This window comes from Oryctolagus cuniculus, chromosome 19, assembly GCF_964237555.1.
Source record: "Oryctolagus cuniculus chromosome 19, mOryCun1.1, whole genome shotgun sequence".
Lineage (NCBI taxonomy): Eukaryota > Metazoa > Chordata > Mammalia > Lagomorpha > Leporidae > Oryctolagus > Oryctolagus cuniculus.
The window spans coordinates 43355164-43372788 of NC_091450.1; the positions used below are offsets into that span (position 1 = coordinate 43355164).

The 17625-nt window shown below is 58.7% G+C and overlaps 2 protein-coding genes and 1 long non-coding RNA gene across 3 annotated transcripts; 2 read left to right on the plus strand and 1 right to left on the minus strand.

Moving 5' to 3' along the window:
- Window positions 1-1417: 1417 nt before the first annotated feature.
- Window positions 1418-9092, plus strand: LOC100339783 (2-acylglycerol O-acyltransferase 3). Its single transcript, XM_070064476.1, has 8 exons — window positions 1418-2501; window positions 3136-4030; window positions 4419-4489; window positions 4727-4931; window positions 5160-5334; window positions 5880-6082; window positions 6169-7049; window positions 7802-9092. Exons 2-7 carry the CDS (start codon window positions 3760-3762, stop codon window positions 6321-6323), a joined length of 1080 nt encoding a protein of 359 aa, XP_069920577.1. The 5' UTR covers window positions 1418-2501; window positions 3136-3759; the 3' UTR covers window positions 6324-7049; window positions 7802-9092.
- Window positions 9093-11191: 2099 nt separating this feature from the next.
- LOC127488489 (uncharacterized) lies at window positions 11192-14450 on the minus strand. The gene is made up of 2 exons (XR_007916210.1): window positions 14232-14450; window positions 11192-11447 (listed from the first exon to the last, which is right to left on the minus strand). It is a non-coding gene; the product is annotated as an uncharacterized lncRNA (long non-coding RNA).
- A 168-nt stretch (window positions 14451-14618) lies between these two features.
- LOC100340033 (2-acylglycerol O-acyltransferase 3-like) lies at window positions 14619-17302 on the plus strand. The gene is made up of 7 exons (XM_002722832.5): window positions 14619-14869; window positions 15071-15178; window positions 15260-15330; window positions 15559-15763; window positions 15986-16160; window positions 16689-16891; window positions 16978-17302. The coding sequence occupies exons 1-7, from the start codon at window positions 14749-14751 to the stop codon at window positions 17130-17132; spliced, it is 1038 nt and encodes a 345-aa protein (XP_002722878.2). The 5' UTR covers window positions 14619-14748; the 3' UTR covers window positions 17133-17302.
- Window positions 17303-17625: the final 323 nt, after the last annotated feature.

Here is a 17625-nt window from a genome sequence, read left to right on the forward strand (position 1 = left end):
GAGTGAGTGCTGAGATCAGTGGTCCCAGAGTCAGTTTTCTTCAGTTTCGGTCTGAAAGCCAATTTCTAAGAGATTCTGTTAGATGTTCTAATTATGGCCTCTGCGGTAGCTGAGCTTTGCTGTTGTAAAAATGTATGCTGTGTTTATTGAGCGGCTCAGGCACCCACAGCCGTGGGAGTTCCTATCATCTGGGTCATCCAGAAATGCCCACAGTGGCTTTAGGGTCAAGGCTGAGGCGAGGACCCGGTGTCTCCACCCAGGACTCCCTGTGAGTGACAGGAACCCGTCAGGGCAGCCGGTCCCGCTGTCATTGGCAAGCAACTAGGTCAGGAGCCAGTGCTGGTGTCCACCCAGGCTCTCAGGCTGGGCCAGGGCACTTAGTGCTAAGCAAACGCAGCCCTAGGCACTGGCTCTCTGCCCATGCACCTGCCAGGCTGTCCCTGTGGGAGCCTCCTTATCCTCTAAGCTAAGGCAATGGGGAAAACAGTAAAGAAACAGCCGGTGGGTGAGCACCTTGGCCTGGGAGCGCTTGCAGTCTGGGCCTTGACAAAGCCTCTGTGCTTCCTCCTTTGCTGGGACGGGAGTGAGACCAGCCTCCCACCGGCCACCGCCCTACGCACCGTGCAGTTTTCCCAGACTTGGGGCTGCCCCGAGCCCTCTGAGTGTACATCCTGGGCCTGACCCCGCCCAGGTGGCCTCGCCCTTCAGAGGGGGCTCCCAGCCTCTCAGAGTCGTCTCCAGCCCTGCTGGCCATTTCCCTGGGTTCCTCCCTCTTCTCTCCTCTCCGCATTTCCCCCTGGTCTCTTCTGTTGTGGGGGACTCTCCTTGCCTCCCTGCAGCCTCCATCTCCATGCCCACGCGGCCCCTGCTGCCTGACTCAATCACGACCAAGCCTGGTTTCCATGGAGTGTTGCCCACAGGGCCGCTGGTGTCGGATGTCTGCGGAGGGATCCACAGGGAGACCCACCACTCAACTGCGCCCCTGGCTCCGCCTCCCCGTGCCCTCAGTGCTCCCAAAGTCCACCCTTTGGGCACCCTTTCCGTCCTGGATGTCCGCATTCCGGCCCTGGCTCAACCCAGCTTATCAAGGTTGAGAGCAGTATTCCGGGGTGCGGGACTGAGCTGGAACCAACCCCCTGTTGGAAATGGGCTGTGCATCCTGCCGCGTCCCCTCTGTGGCCAGAGACCCGGAGCCAAGTGAGGACGGCACTGGGGTCCCTCCGGGGATGCTGGCTGCCCTCCTCATCCCTCTGGTGCTGTTTGGCTCCACCTGTACCTGCCCCCCACTCCATGTCCAGAGGCACCTGCCAACAGATGGCTTCCTCAGGAATCCCCCTCCCACCATCCGCACTTCACCCCCCCACCCCTTCACTGTACCCCCCCCCAACACCGCCATGTGCCCCGGCAGGGAAAACAGCAGAGGGGAGACCCCGCAGCACAGCCCCTCCTGCACCCATCTGCTCCCCGTTGGAGGCCTTTAGAAAATCACTCAGGCTTGTGCACCTGCCCCAGGGTGGTTCTCGTCTCCAGAGCCCTCCCCTTCCCTGGCGGGGGCCCTTCCCTCCTCCTGCCCAGACATTGGAGGGGAGCTTCGCCCAGCTCCTGCAGCCCCCCTACCCGTGACTGGGTACCGCGAGGTGCTGGACGCCGGGTGTGTGGGTTATTGGAGCAGGTCCAGGTGCTGGACACCGGGTGTGTGGGTTACTGGAGCAGGTCCAGGGGGCAGGGCCAGCAGCTTGGGCCACAAGGAGAAGCTGCTCAAAGCAGCGGAGGCTGGCGATGTGGCAGAGTGCGTAAAGCGGTGCTGGCATCCGAATGGGCACTGTTTCAGGTCCTCGCTGCTCCACTTCCGATGCAGCTCTCTGCTGTGGCCTGGGAAAGCAGGAGAAGATGGCCCAAGCGCTTGGGCCCCTGCACCCGCGTGGAGACCCCAAGAAGTTCCTGGTTCCTGACTTGGGGTCGGCCCAGCTCTGGCTGTTGTGGCCATTTGGGGAGTGAACCAGCGGATGGAAGCTGTGTCTCTCACTCAGAGAGAGGGGACACCCGGCTACAGCTCCTGAGTCTGAGTGCGCCCCCTCCTCCAGCCCAGGTGTGCCTGGCGGCCTTGATCTTTGTGCTCTTGAGCCGGGCCTGGACCCCTGGGGTCCTCCACCTGGTCTGGCTGTACTGGGACAGGGACACATCCGCTCTGCCTGGGTCCGGGACTGGGCCGTCTGGAGACACTTCCGGGACTACTTCCCCATCTCGGTGAGGGTGCCAGGACACTGTCGGGTTGGGGGTGAGGCCTCAGGGGAGTTACTTCATTCCCCAAGCTCAGCCTCTGGGTCGGGTGGGGCCGCACCCAGCTCCCCAGCTGGTGAGGACGGCCCAGTTGGAACAGGAACTTCCTCCCAGATTCCTGGTGCAGAGGATTCTGCTTGGAGGCCTCAGCCCCTCCCACCTCCTCCCTGGCCTGCAGCTGCACCTGCTCCTGCTGCCCCGCTGGCTCCATCACGTCCAGGGTGAGAGCCTCCTCATCCTCCCACGGTTGCGGCAAGGGAGCGGCTTCTGGTCCCAGCCAAACCTTCCCAGGGCCCTTCTTGCTCTTGTCCCGCGGCCACTGTGGCCTGTCTGTTGTCCCGGCCTGAGGCAGCCAGGTGTCCATGCTGGTCCCGAGCGGTCCCTGGAGGTGCTGGAGGCAAATTCAGAGCCATGGAACTGGGGGTCTGTAATTAGAAGGGATTTGTAAATTTGTTAGGTAGGGAGTCAGAAGTGAGCTTATGTGTGTGTGACAAGGGCCTCAGGAATGGACATCTACAGCGGTCCAGCGTCCGCATCTCAAAGTCATCCCGATAACCTTCCCGTATAGCCCCAGTATCTACACTTCAATTCCTGCCCGGATCCTGATGACCTTCCAGGGGGTCCTGCCCCTTCTACCTGGCCTGATAACCATCCTTCCTCTAAGGGGGGCGACGCAAGCCAGCCTTCCCATGTCTGATAACTTCAGGGGGAAAAGTCAGACAGGAATTCTTTGTATTTACACCCAACAAGTGTTTTGTTCGGGAGGAAAAGGAGAGGGGGAGAGAAAAGGCGGGAAGGCAAGACCCATCCCCATAAAAGCCTCAGCCTAAATGTGAACTGGGCTCTCTCTGTCAGGTTCTATCTGGAGAGGAGCCCATCCATTCTTACGGATTCCTACATCTGTTGGCCTGACCTCCTGCTGATGGGGCCAGTCGTGGGCAACTGGCTCAGCCCTAAACTCTGTCGCCACCCTACTGCCACCAACCGCTCACCTACCCGCAGTGGGAACAAGATCCGGGTGCAGCAATGCCAGCAGAAGTTGGGCGCAGGTGGATGACTGCAGGGAATCGACAGAGAGGACCACACAGCTGTTCTAGGAGCACAGGCGAGCTGTGGCTTCCCCAGCAGGCACCTGGTCCACACCCACACTGGCCCTGACCTCTGGTCCCAATCAGAGCCCTGGGTGACCGCAGCGAGGGCGTAGGAGGAACAGTAGGAAGAGACCTGCGGGTGTATTTTGCAAAAGGTCAAAGTTGTGCCAGGGACCCAGGAAGCCTTGACATTCCCTGGGACCCCCAAGAGGTCAGCATAGGGTCCAGCAAAGGCCACTCTAGGCCTGGGCCCAGACCCAGTGGGACAACTGGGCTTCTGCTTCTCCACTCCCTGCACACTGGCTCCCAGCTCCCACCTACAACTGCCAATCCCTCCCCCATACACCCATTTCTCCTCCAAGCTCCTCCCAGGGACCAGCCAAGACGGATGGACCAGGACAGCCAAGGTCAGTCCCAAAGGGAGCCTGGGCACTTTAGGGGCTCCAGACACAGACATCACCCTGACCACAGCATGGATTCTGGGAGAAGGAACACCTGTGAACGCATGTGGAGCCTGCAGGAGGATGGTGGCACCAGGATGGCTGACTCCACAGCACCCGTGCACTGCCACCCCATGCCCAGCTGCAAGGCGAAGACCCTGCAGAAGGAGTGGCTGGAAAAGCTGGGTGCGCTGCAGTTTGTGCTGACTTTGTGCTCAGGTGAGAGGTGGGGAGGCAGCGCTGCTGGGTGCCCCAGGGGAGAAGGGGCTGCAGGGAGGAGGGCAGTGCCCCTGCTCAGGACAACGGTGGCAAGGGGCAGGAACAGGACCCCAGGAGGTGCCCCCTCCAGTGTTGCAGCAGGTGCAGGGAGGGGAAGCTGGGCTGAAGCCTGCAGTTTTGAGGAGAGATCATTTTTCTTTCTCACTTCAACCCAATCCCATTCTCCTTCCTTCTTCTCTTCCTCCTCCTCCTCACACGGCTCTGGCCTCTGTCTGTTCTCTACCTGGACAGGGACATACCCAGCCAAGGTGAGCTCTGGGCAGGCTCCAGGTGGGGAGAGATGGGGAGGGTGCCTAGGGAATTCTGCTACCCGTATCTCTTCCCACAGGGGGAAGGCGATTTGTGTGGCCAAGGACCTGGGCCATCTGGAAACACCAAAGGGATTACTTTCCTATCAAGGTGAGGGGTCACCCTCCACAGAGACACCTCAATCACCTCACTTCCTCACCCCACTCTCCTGCACCTGCTCTCCCTTCCCTGTCCTGCAGCCTGAGACCCGCTGCCTAGGCTCACAGAGGGGCAGGGGTGGACAGGTGCACCTGTCCCATCCCAGGGCCTTGACCTCTGAAGTCAGCAGGGACAGAGGTAGCACCTGCAGCTGCTGCCTCCCCTCTCTGCCTCCCTCCTCTCCTGCAGCTGGTGAAGACAGCAGAGCTGCCCCCCAGCCAGAACTACGTGCAGGGATCTCACTCCCACGGGGTCATGATCACCGGAGCCTTCAGTAATTTCCACACTGAGAGCAATGACTTCTCCCGGCTCTTCCCGGGACTGCAGCCCTGGACAGCCATGATGGCCATCTTCTTCTATGTCCCCTTGTTCCGAGAATACATCATGGCTGGTGGTGAGCCCTGCTCTGTGTGGCCGGATGTGGCTCCAGGCCAGAGTGTGCCCCACCCCCACTGAGACACCAATGTAGCCACCTGGACTTGCCCTGACTGTTGGACATACTGGACATGGGCATGATATGTGGGATGGAGTGTTAGGGCTTCCCTTTCCCTGCTAACGGGTGGGGGAGGGTATTGAGAGCCACCGAGGGAGTGGTGACTGCTCCCCGCTGCTCATGACACAGGACTGCGCCCTGCGAGCCGTCACAGCCTGGACTTTGTGCTGTCTCAGCCCCAGCGGGGCCAGGCGGTGGTCATCGTGCCTGGTGGAGCCCAGGAGGCCCTGTATACGGCACAAAGGCGGCACCGCCTGGAACTCCTGAATCGCAAAGGCTTTGTGCGCCTGGCACTGAGGCACGGGTGCGTGGGCTCAGGTCTCTCGACACCGGGATGGCTTCTCCCTACCCAAACAGCAGGTCCTTGTTGGTGGGGCTGTGGGGCTGTGGGTCCCCAGTGCTGAGCAGTGTCACTTGAATATGGAGGATCCTGTCAGTCCTGAGACCTGGGTCTCTCCCTTGGCAGTGCCCCCAACCCATATTCCGTCCTTGTGGACTCAAACATTGTGTTACTTGGTTTCAGAAGCGCTGGATTCTCTTCCAAAGTCCATCTAGAGGGCAACCCTTGGGCTTAACCTTGACCTGTACACAGGGCTGATGCCTGCCTTAGCATCAGGCTGCAGCTGTAAACACTGAGTGAGAACAGGAATACGCCAAGCACACCACACAGCCATTGGTCAAGACAGCTGAGGCTTCCTTCCAGAATGTTCTGGGCAGACATGGTCATGTGTCTCCAAACAACTTGGGAAGTGGCCTCAGGAGACAGGGGAGGGACTCACAGACGCAAGGGCTTTGCGAGGGCAGACCAGGCCCTGAGCAGTGTCCTCTCTCTTCCTCACCCCTCCCAAGGGCCTCCCTGGTGCCTGTGTACTCCTTTGGGGAGAACGACACCTTCAGATGCAAGGCTTTCTCCAAAGGCTCCTGGCAGTACCTGTGCCAGGTCACCTGTAAGAGGGTCACCAGCATAGCTCCCTGCATCTTCTGGGGCCGTGGTCTCTTCTTGCACAAGTCCTGTGGTCTGCTGCCCCTGCCCGTGCCCATCACCACCGTGGGTGAGTGCCCATCTACAGGGAGGAGGCTGCCGTGTGTGGCATGGCCAGCGGCAGCTCTGGCTCACCCGTGTCTCCCTCCCCTGCAGTGGGCGGCCCCATCCCCGTGCCCCAGTGCAGCAGCCCCAGCCAGGAGCAAGTTGACCACTACCACAGGCTCTACATGGACGCCCTGGAGCGGCTGTTTGAGGAGCACAAGGAGAGCTGCGGGGTCCCTGCCTCTACCCGCCTCACCTTCTACTAAGACCCCACGTCCTCTGCTCTGATACACTCCTCCCTACCTTGCTTTCTCCCTCCAATAAAGGATGAGATGGGCAGAGATAAGAGCCAGGGATGCCCCTACAACCACTCTTGCTGTCATCATTGCCGGCGTGGCATTACTGAGACCAAGGGTCCCAGAGTCAGTCTCCATCAGTTTGGTGTCACAGCTAGTTGCTAAGAAACGCTGTTAGAAGTTCAGATCTCGGCCTCAGTGGTACCTGAGGTCATGTTCATGCCTCCATGGCGAGTGGCAGGTTTGAAGTTCCACTGGAACCAGGTCACATGGAGACAGAGAGCCTGGGGTCGCAGAGGGCCCATGCAATGACCAGGTGAATCCAGGTCCTCCCACCAAAGGATCCACACCTCCCCTGCCTGTCTCCCTGGGGACCAAGGTCTCACAACAGGGACATAGAAGGGGACACTCAGCACAGTGGGGGTGGGCAGAGTGTCCTCCATGCTCCCCGGCTCTGTGTCTACACCCAGGACATCAATATGCAGCACGTGCGGGATGTCTTGGGCAGCTACTTCATCCTTCCCTTTCCAGTCCAATTCTCCCTCATCCCGTGGACAATGCTGGATGGTGCCCTGGCCTCTGGGGTCACCCGGACGAGAAGCACTGCGGTCATTTAATCTGCTGATGGAAGTGCGTCCCTCTGATGGGAATCAAGTGTCCACTCTGGGTCCCAGGGTGCGAATCTCGCCCTCCATGGTAAGGAGGCTGCAGGGGCTCTGGCCTGGGCCTGGGCCTGGTGTGGGGCTGGAGAGAGTGAGTGGAGCAGAGTGAGGGCAACCCCGCTCCTCCCTGAGTCTTGCTAGGGGCTGTGTGGGAGCCCGCGAGGGCGGGACTGGGAAAAGGGTCCTGATGTGGCTGGGCTGACTGAGCTCTGTGCACTCTGCCGTCCCCTGTGCACTGTGGATTTCTGTCCCCGTCGTCCCTCTGGGACCCTTCAAGGCCCCGTGACAGCTCAGTGCTCTTGCTGCCTGCTCTGTGTCCTCACTTGGCTCTTGTAAAAATGGATGCAGTGTTCATCTGAGAGGCTCAGGGACCCATGGCCGTGGGAGCCCCCGTCCTCTGGGTCGTCCACAAATGCCCACTGCGGCTTCAGGGTGGGGGCTGAGGCGAGGACCCGATGTCTCCACCCAGGACTCCCTGTGAGTGACAGGAACCAGTCAGGGCAGCCGGTCCCGCTGTCATCAGCAAGGAGCTGGGTCAGGAGCCAGTGCTGGTGTCCACCCAGGCTCTCAGGCTGGGCCAGGGCACTTAGTGCTAAGCAAACGCAGCCCTAGGCCCTGGCTCTCTGCCCATGCACCTGCCAGGCTGTCCCTGTGGGAGCCTCCTTATCCTCTAAGCTAAGGCAATGGGGAAAACAACAAAGAAAACAGCCGGTGGGTGAGCACCTTGGCCTGGGAGCGCTTGCAGTCCGGGCCTTGACAAAGCCTCTGTGCTTCCTCCTTTGCCAGGACAGCAGTGAGACCAGCCTCCCGCCGGCCACTGTACTGCCCACCGTGCAGTTTCGCCATTCACCGGGGCTGCCCCGAGCCCTCTGAGTGTGCAGCATGGGCCTGACCCTGCCCAGGTGGCCTCTCCCTTCAGAGGGGGCTCTCAGCCTCTCAGTGTCGTCTCCAGCCCTGCTGGCCATTTCCCTGGGTTCCTCTCTCCCATCTCCTCTCCCCGCATTTCTGCCCTGGTCTCTCCTAATGTGTGGGGGGCTCTCTGTGCCTCCCTGCACACCCTGTGTCCATGCCCACGTGGCCCTTGCACACTGAGCATCTCCCACCCAGCCTGGTTTCCATGGAGTGGAGCCGACAGGGATGCTGCTGTCTGATGTCTGATGAAGGATCCACAGCGCGACTGCTCCACCTCCCCGTGCCCTCAGTGCTCCCAAAGTCCACCCTTTGGGCACCCTTTCTGTCCCAGATGTCCGCATTCTGGACCTAGCTCGACCCAGATCATCAAGGTTAAGGGCAGTATTCCTGAGTGTGGACTTGTTACCGGAGAATGGCAGGGTTCTTGTCTTTGCACAAAAAAGAGTTCAGCTGTGAGACAGAGAGTAATGGAAAAGTAAATTAGCAAAGTTTATTAGGGAAGGGACATGCATAAGAATAGATGTGCACCTCTCCAGACAGGACCTGAGAGAGAATGCCCAGTCACTCGGACTGGGGGAAGGAGCGAGGTTACATGGTTGAGTGGAGAGATTACACCTGGGCAGGCCGGCGGGCGACTCAGCAGAGAGGCAGAGGGCTGAGCACCAGTCAGGTTGAGGCTGGTGGGGAGGGGTTTCAGGAGATGGGTCTTTGTTTGAAGGTATCAGACAGGCGGAAGCCTAGCTGGAGCCGTCCTAACCCAGGATCCGGACCAGGTCTGGAGCAGGGTGTTTGAAATGCAGATACTGGGCTGTATTTGGGAGATTGTGGAAGATTGTCAGGCAGAAGGGGCAGGGACCCGCACCTGGCAGGTTATCAGGTAGAACAGGGCAGGGCAGGATGCAAATAGTGGCTGCCCCTGAAGCATTATCGGGATGACTTTGAGGTGAAGATGCATATGCTGGACATAGATGTCTTTTCTGTAGGCCTTCGTCACACACACAGAAGCTCATATCTGACTTCCTACCTAACATTCCCCCCTCAAGAGGCAAATACCAAAAATTCTTCTTTGGGATTATGGATGGAGTTCCGTTTTCTGTAGCTTCTTCTTAACAACATAAAGGCTTGTATACACAGAATCTACTCTCATTTTCATGAGACCACTCTAGCTGGAAAGCAATAACATGAATAAATACAACATAGATCTGACATCATTTACAACATTTTAATACATTTCACATAATCTCAATTGACTCAAACAGCCGTTACTTTAACAAACTTAGAGTCTTATCCTTTGAGAGTTCCAGGGATCCAACTGGAAGCCTCAAAGTTGGAAGACTCAGTTTAGAATTTAAACTGTCAGAGTCAAACTGCTTAGCCAAAAATTACTATGTTTAACCTGAGCATTTTAACCAAGGCTGTGGGCTAGATCTGATCAGTTAGGTAATCACTCAAACATTAAAATAGGCAAATAATGTAAACAACTTTGCGTTGCAGTTTTCCCAATCAAGACAGTACTGTCAATAGAAAAACGCGAAACCTTCAAGACACGTGAAAGCTCTCATCAGATAAGTTAGCTACAGCGGCACAGAAAAGAGCTGATCACCAGCCTATGAGCCCATTGCTTAGGTTTCCATTAACTACAAAGAGAAAAGCCCATCCATCAGGTTGGAAAGGGTTAGTGGATTAAGGTTCTGGCTCTCTTAGGTAAGGCCAGCAGTAGCCAGAGGCATTACCCCTCTACCCTGCTTCCTAGTGAGGAGGGGTTTTGAATTAGAAATGGAGAGGGAAAAAAAAAACAGCCCTGGGGAGCACTCACCCAAGAGATATCTGGCTATGCCTGCATGGGTGCGGCAGGCCACATTGACTGGAATAGAGTGCAGAGAAAGGCTTGGTCCCCCATTTACAGGGAAGACTGCACATTACGGGGCCTAATAGGACTGGCTGTGGGGTTGGGTAGGTGCACCATTTCACCAAGAGTGCTGGGAACCTGCTATAATTCAACCAAAGCCAGATCAATCAGGACTACTGCAAACACTCAGTCAATTAAAACAGATAGTAGTGGGCGCCGTGGCTCACTAGGCTAATCCTCCGCCTTGCGGCGCCGGCACCCCAGGTTCTAGTCCCAGTCGGGGCGCTGGATTCTGTCCCGGTTGCCTCTCTTCCAGGCCAGCTCTCTGCTGTGCCCAGGGTGTGCAGCAGAGGATGGCCCAAGTGCTTGGGCCCTGCACCCCATGGGAGACCAGGAGAAGCACCTGGCTCCTGCCTTCAGATCAGTGTGATGCGCCAGCCACGGCGGCCATTGGAGGGTGAACCAACGGCAAAGGAAGACCTTTCTCTCTGTCCCTCTCTCTCACTGTCCACTCTGCCTGTCCAAAAAAAAAAAAAAAAAAAAAACAGATAGTTAACTTTAGCTCCATTTTAGATCCAGTCCTCAGCCAATCAAAGCTTAGCAACAGTAACAGCACACAAAATCTTTTCAAGACACACCAGAGCTACCATAAGCTGCAAAGATGGAAAAACATTTATCGGGTTGGAAAGGGTTATCGAATCAAGATTTTCCCTAGGTAGAGAGACCTGTGGAATTTTTCCTCTCTCTTTCTCCTGGCCAGCAGTATAGGGATGGAGATGAGGAGAAAAAAAGAGTGGGGGAGGGAGCCCCGGGAGGAGGAGGAAGGCGGAAAGCAGCAGAGGACAAGATGTGGGCGACTTCCCTCACCTTCCCCTACGAATCTCAGCTGGAGGAGAGCATAGGGAAAGGCCCTGATGTCTGGGGGCTGAGTGGATGTTTGAAAACTCCTATCGCTCAAGATCGCCCACTACCTAGTTGTCCAAGTTTACCTGGAGGGCCAATATTAGCCTCGACCGAAGCTAGACCCTGCTCACGTGGCAGTAGGCAGTGTGACAAGTGTCCCTCCGAGAGAGACCTGGTCCTTGGATCGCAGTCTGGCTGCCAGGAAGCCAAAGTGAACTCATGGGGTCTCCAGGCTCTCAGCCAACTGCCCTTCCCAATTTCCCTCCCATTCCTTACAATCCCACTGGAGTTTCAGCCATAGCTAAGCCATGGCCGGGGGGACCCCACATTCTCAAAGAGCTGTGGGGTGCTGGACACTCAATGGTCATTCCCACAGATCCAGTTCCGCTTGAGGGATGGAATACTGACCTCTGATGTCTTCTTAAAGTCCCTTCATGGTCACCAAAATGTTACCAGTGAATGGCAGGGTTCTTGTCTTTGCGCACAAAAGAATTCAGGCGTGAGACAGAGAGTAGTGGAAAAGTAAAGTAGCAAAGTTTATTAGGGCAGGGACATCCGTAAGAACGGATGTGCACCTCTCCAGACAGGACCTGAGAGAGAGCGCCCAGTCGCTTGGACTGGGGGGAGGAGCGAGGTTACATGGTTGAGTGGAGAGATTACACCTGGGCAGGCAGGCGGGCGGCTCAGGGAGACAGAGGGCTGAGCGCGCAGTCTGGTTGAGGCCGGGGGTTTTTAAGGAGATGGGTCTTTGTCTTCACACATCTCCTCCTGAAACAAAGGATTTTATGGCTGTGAATATTAAGAAGCTCCTATCTGAATTTTCCCCAGAAGGTATCAGGCAGGAGGAAGCCTAGCTGGCGCCGTCCTAACCCAGGATCCGGACCAGGTCTGGAGCAGGGTATTTGAAATGCAGATACTGGGCTGCATCTGGGAGATTGTGGAAGATGGTCGGGCAGAAGGGGCAGGGACCCCCACCTGGCAGGTTATCAGGTAGAACGGGGCAGGGCAGGGCAGGATGCGAATACTGGCTGCCCCTGAAGTGTTATTGGGATGACTTTGAGATGCAGATGCATATGCTGGACATAGACATCTTTTCTTTAAGGCCTTCGTCACACACACAGAAGCTCTTATCTGACTTCCTACCTAACAGACTGAGCAGGGTCCCACCCCCTACTTGGAATGGGGCTGCACATCCTGCCGGGACCCCTCCATGGCCAGAGAACCGGAGCCAAGTGGGGATGGCACTGCGGGTCCCGGGTGGTTGGCTGCCCTCCTCCCCCTCTGGTGGTGTTTGGCTCCACCTGCACCTGCATCCCCATGTCCAGAGAAACCTGCCACCAAAGCTCCCACCCACCCTCACATTACCCTCCCCTCATTCTAACCCCCTCAAGTGCCCCTGCAGTCAAAAGGGCAGAGAGAGACCCCGCAGCACGGCCCCTCTCTACCCCCAGGCCCTGGGGACCAGCCCCTCCCCACAGACTTCCTGGTCCCCCATCTACCCCCAGGAAGCCTTCCACAGCCCACGCCCAGGGCCTCCCCTGTCTTCCAGCGGTCCCAGTGCACACTTCCTGATTCTGAGATGATAGGAAGGGGCAGGGGCGGGATAGGGGGTGCCCCTCTGGCTGGAGCTGGGTCCAGGAGGAGCCTCTGCCCCACCTGCTCACCTGAGTGCACCTGAGTTCCAAGGAGCCAGGTGTAGCGCTGTGCTGGGTGGGAAGGGGCCAGTTCCCGCCATGCCTTGGCTGGAGCCCCTGACCAGCCTTGGGCCCTATCTGTCCTGCCCAGGGCTGTGACCAGCTTGCTTTGACTCTGGGAGCTCCCTGCCCCCCTCACCCCAACCCCAACCCCAACCAGCTGACCCCAGATGCAGGTCCCTTAGGAAAGAGCCCCCACCCCATCCCTTCCTGAGAGCAAGGAGGGGAGGCTGAGGGCTGAGGTCCTGAGGCGGTCAGGCGACTTCCAGTGAGCAGGTGGCTCTCCCCTTCCTCACTGAGGGGCAGAGGGGCGTTGCTGGGGTCACCAGGGAACACAGCTTGTGTTTCCCAGAACCCGGGAGCCGTGGCTCAGGTCGGGTGGGGATGCAGAGGGGACTCGGCGTCCCAGGCCTGGCCCAAGGGTCAGGTGCTTGGGCCTCTGCTTCTCTGTAACTCTGCCTCTGTATTCGCTTTTTAAAAAAATCTTTATTTTATTTTTTAAAAGGAATATTTATTTATTTGAAGGGCAGAGTTACACAGAGAGAGAAGGCGAGGCAGAGAGTGAGAGAGAGAGGTCTTCCATTTGCTGGTCACTCCCTATTTGGCCACGATGACCAGAGCTGAACTGATCCGAAGCCTAGAGCCAGCAGCCTCCTCCGGGTCTCCCACATGAGTGCAGGGTTCACAGAGTTGAGCCATCTTCCACTGCTTTCCCAGGACAAAGCAGAGATCCGGATCAGAAGTGGATCAGCCAAGACTCGAACAGGTGCCCATATGAGAAGCCGAAACTGCAGGCTAGCCGGCGCCGCGGCTCACTAGGCTAATCTTCCGCCTTGCGGCGCCGGCACACCGGGTTCTAGTCCCAGTCGGGGCGCCGGATTCTGTCCCGGTTGTCCCTCTTCCAGGCCAGCTCTCTGCTGTGGCCAGGAAGTGCAGTGGAGGATGGCCCAAGTGCTTGGGCCCTGCACCCCATGGGAGACCAGGAGAAGCACCTGGCTCCTGGCCTCGGATCAACCCGGTTCCCCGGCTTCAGCGCAACAGCCGTGGCGGCCATTGGAGGGTGAACCAACGGCAAAGGAAGACCTTTCTCTCTGTCTCTCTCTCTCACTGTCCACTCTGCCTGTTAAAAAATAAAAAAGAAAGAAAGAAACTGCAGGCTGTGGCCATACCTGCTATGCCACGGTGCTGGCTCCAATAAATCTTTAAAAAAAAAAGAATAGCAAGAGCTCACCCTGTGTGAGGCCCCCCCAAGATGGCTGTGTGACCGCTGTCTGGGCCTGGGGCATTCAGAGGCTGTCCTGGTTGCGGGAGGTGCTGGAGGTGATGGAAGTTAATCCCAAGCCCCGACCTGGCACACGAGCACTCAGAGTGGACTGGGGCAGTGGATGCTGGAGCACCCGGCTAAGCCGCGTCCCTGGCTCTGGACTGGCCGTGGGGAAGGATCGGGCAGCAGGGACAGGGCTGAGCTGCCTGGCTACACCATAGGGCCTCCAGCTGTCCGCATTGGAACCCACAGGCTGGGGAGGGCCAGGTGCAGGAGGTTCTGAGCCCCTGCTGAGAGAGGTCTTTCCATGGGCTCCCTGCTGCCTGTCCCCATCCCTGCTGGGGACTGACCTCCTGCTCTGGGCTGCACAGGCAGAGCTGGACCTAGGCTCATGGTGGGCTTGGCCAATGCCCCAGCCCTGTATCTGTCCCCATCTTGCTACTGGTGTGGGGAGGGGCCGGGGATCCCGGTGACCGCTGGTGCACCTGCAGTCAGTCCGGATGCAGAAGGACACAGTGGACGTGCTGTCTGCGCTCCACACGGAGTAGCTCAGGCAGCAGCTCCAGGAGCAGATGCCCATGATGGTGTCCCTACCTGGTTCTCTTCTAGGTGGTCGGTGGCCACCTTGTGGTCCCAGGGAGGCCCCTCTTAGGCTGCAGGTTAACGGAGACCAGGAAAAGTAAAGTAGAGAAGAATTCCCGGGGTTGGTGTGTTGGTGTGCATGGTGAGAGGGGTCCCAGGCATCTTGGGGCCTGCGGTGGCACCTGCGGGAGACCGGACATTCCCAGAGATCTGAAGAGAGGGAACCACTCAACCTAGTGCTCAACCTGTTTCAGTTGGCTGCTGCCACTGCCTGCACCTGGGCCCTGTGGGCGGGCTGACCTGCTGGAAAGCCACTCCCTCCTCAGGTGCTGCCCCTCCCCTGCACACCCCCACCCGCACCCCCTCCTGCCAGGGTCAGCCCAGACTGACAGAGCCAAGACTTTCAAAGATCAGTCTCAGAGGGAGCCTGGACACTTCTGGGGCTCCCGATCCACGCATCTCCCCAGCCACTGCCTGGACCCTGGGAGAGGGGACACCGGTGACCCCACCTGGAGCCCTGCAGGCAGAGATGGCTACCAAGATGGATGTCTCCCCAGCCGCAGTGCCCCCTGGCCCCGGGAAGACCCTGCAGAAGCAGTGGCTGGAAGTAGTGGGCATCTCCCACTATGTGTTTGCTTTTCTGTTCCTAGGTGAGAATAAGGGGGAAGGGAATGGGGGCTCTGCCCGGGGAGAGGGCATTGGAGGGAAGATCGCATTGTGGAGGCTTGGACACCCGGGGACTGACAGGGCGATTGCCCAGGCCAGCAGATCCCTGCAGGTGGAGGACGGGAGGTGTGGCTGCAGAACTGGGGTTCCTGAGAAATTCATTTTTCTTCTTCACCATTCCCCAGTCCCTTTCGCCATGGTTCTTCTGCTCTTCCTCCTCTTCACACGGCTCTGGCCTCTGTCTGTTCTCTACTTGTTGTGGATCTACCTGGACAGGCACACACCCAGCCAAGGTGAGCTCTGGGCAGGGCTCCAGGTGGGAAGAGATGGGGAGGGTGCCTCGGGGACTCTACCACCCGTATCTCTGCCCACAGGGGGAAGGCGATTTGTGTGGCCAAGGACCTGGGCCATCTGGAAACACCAAAGGGATTACTTTCCTATCAAGGTGAGGGGTCACCTCGCCAGAGACACCTCCCCCTACCCCACTCCACTGCCCCATACTCCTCCCTCTTCCCTGTCCTACAGCCTGAGACCCGCTGTCTAGGCTCACACAGGGGCAGGGGTGGAGAGGTGCACCTGTCCCATCCCAGGGCCTTGACCTCTGAAGTCTGCAGGGGCAGAGGGAGCACCTGCAGCTGCTGCCTCCCCTCTCTGCCTCCCTCCTCTGCTGCAGCTGGTGAAGACAGCAGAGCTGCCCCCCAGCCAGAACTACGTGCTGGGATCCCACCCACATGGGGTCATGTGCACCGGAGCCTTCTGTAACTTCACCACCGAGTGCAATGACTTCTCCCAGCGCTTCCCGGGGCTGCAGCCCTGGCTAGCCACACTGGCCGGCCTCTTCTACCTTCCAGTCTTCCGAGACTACATCATGGCTGGTGGTGAGTCCCAGGCTAAAGGGCAGGAGACAGCCCCTGGCCAGGGCGTTCCACACCAGGACTCCACACCAGTCCTGAGCACTGACCATGCTCTCCTTTAACACAGGGTGGGCTGGGGTTGGAAAATGAGGAGTGGGGATCCCCTTCCCCTGCTAACGGGTGAGGTGAGGGACTTGGGAGAGCCACTGATGGAGTGGTGACTGCTCCCCACTGCACATGACACAGGACTGCGTCCCGTGAGCCGGCGCAGCCTGGACTTTGTGCTGTCTCAGCCCCAGCGGGGCCAGGCGGTGGTCATTGTCATCGGGGGTGCCCAGGAGTCACTGTACACGGCCCCAGGGTGGCACTGCCTCGCACTCAAAAAACACAAAGGCTTCGTGCGCCTGGCGCTGAGGCACGGGTGAGTGGTGTGCAAGATCCGAGGCTGGGCTGGGTCCCGGGTCAGACCTCAGAATACCCGCAGCTGACATAGTGCTCTCTGGAGCCGACAGCACACCCCGCACCAGGACGCACCTGTCGGCCCTGATGCCACCTTGTCAGACCTGGCTGTGCCCACTTCTCCTCCTCAGTGAGCAGCCTCAGATTGACACCAGCAGAACTTTGGGAACAGAGCCCTGGGTTCTCCTTGTGACCCTGTCTCAGAGACAAAGCCTTGGACTTGACCTTGACCTGTAACAGGGCTGCCGCCTGCCTTGCCACCAGGCTGCAGCTGTAAACACTGAGTGAGAACATGAGTACGCCAAGCCCACCACACAGCCATTGGTCAGGACAGCTGGGGCTTCCTTCCAGAACTTTCCGGGCAGACATAAGAGCTTCCAGACCTTGGAAAGTGGCCTCAGGAGACAGGGGAGGGACTTTTTGCCCCAGAGTGCCGGTGTGGCCGTCTAGGACCCTGAGCAGCGTCCTCTCTCTTTCTCGCCCCTCCCAGGGCCTCCCTGGTGCCTGTGTACTCCTTTGGGGAGAACGACACCTTCAAAGGTATGAATTTCTCCGAAGGCTCCTGGCAGTACCTGTGCCAGGTCATCTTCAAGAAGATCGTTGGTTTTCCTCCTTGCATCTTCTGGGGCCGTGGTCTCTTCTCGTCCAACTCCTGGGGTCTGCTGCCCCTGCCCGTGCCCATCACCACCGTGGGTGAGTGCCCATCTGCAGGGAGGAGGCTGCCGTGGGCAGCACGGCCAGCGGCAGCTCTGGCTCACCCGTGCCTCCCTCCCCTGCAGTGGGCGGCCCCATCCCCGTGCCCCAGTGCAGCAGCCCCAGCCAGGAGCAAGTTGACCACTACCACAGGCTCTACATGGACGCCCTGGAGCGGCTGTTTGAGGAGCACAAGGAGAGCTGCGGGGTCCCTGCCTCCACCCGCCTCACCTTCCTCTAGGCCTGGCTCAGCCTCTCCACTCAGCCCCTTCCCCCCCTTGCACTGTGACACCCAGCTCCCGCCTTGACCTCCCCTCCAATAAAGGCTAGTTCTGGAGGGGAGTGCGGCCAGGCACTGCCACCCCGTCCTGTCTGCTGCAGAGGGTCTGCCTGGGGTGGGTCTCAGCACGATGCATTCTCCTGCCAGAAAAGCTGACTGTGCCCCGGGACCTGGGAGACGTCTCCCCCTCCCGGGCCCCTGCTCCCCCTGTGAAGCAAGGCTGCTGCTTAGCTCAGAGCTGGCAGGATCAGGACAGAGTTGGGAGGAGACCCCGGAGGGGTGGGGAGGGGGCAGCTGGGGCAGAGCTGAGCTGGGTCAGGGCCCAGCAGGTGCAGGGATGGGAGGACCTGGTCCCCATGTCCAAATCCCCCTCCTTGGTACAGGAGGCTGCAGGGGGCTTGGGCTGGACCTGGGCATGCAGCCATGGTGGGGTAGTGGAGCTGAGTGAGGGTTC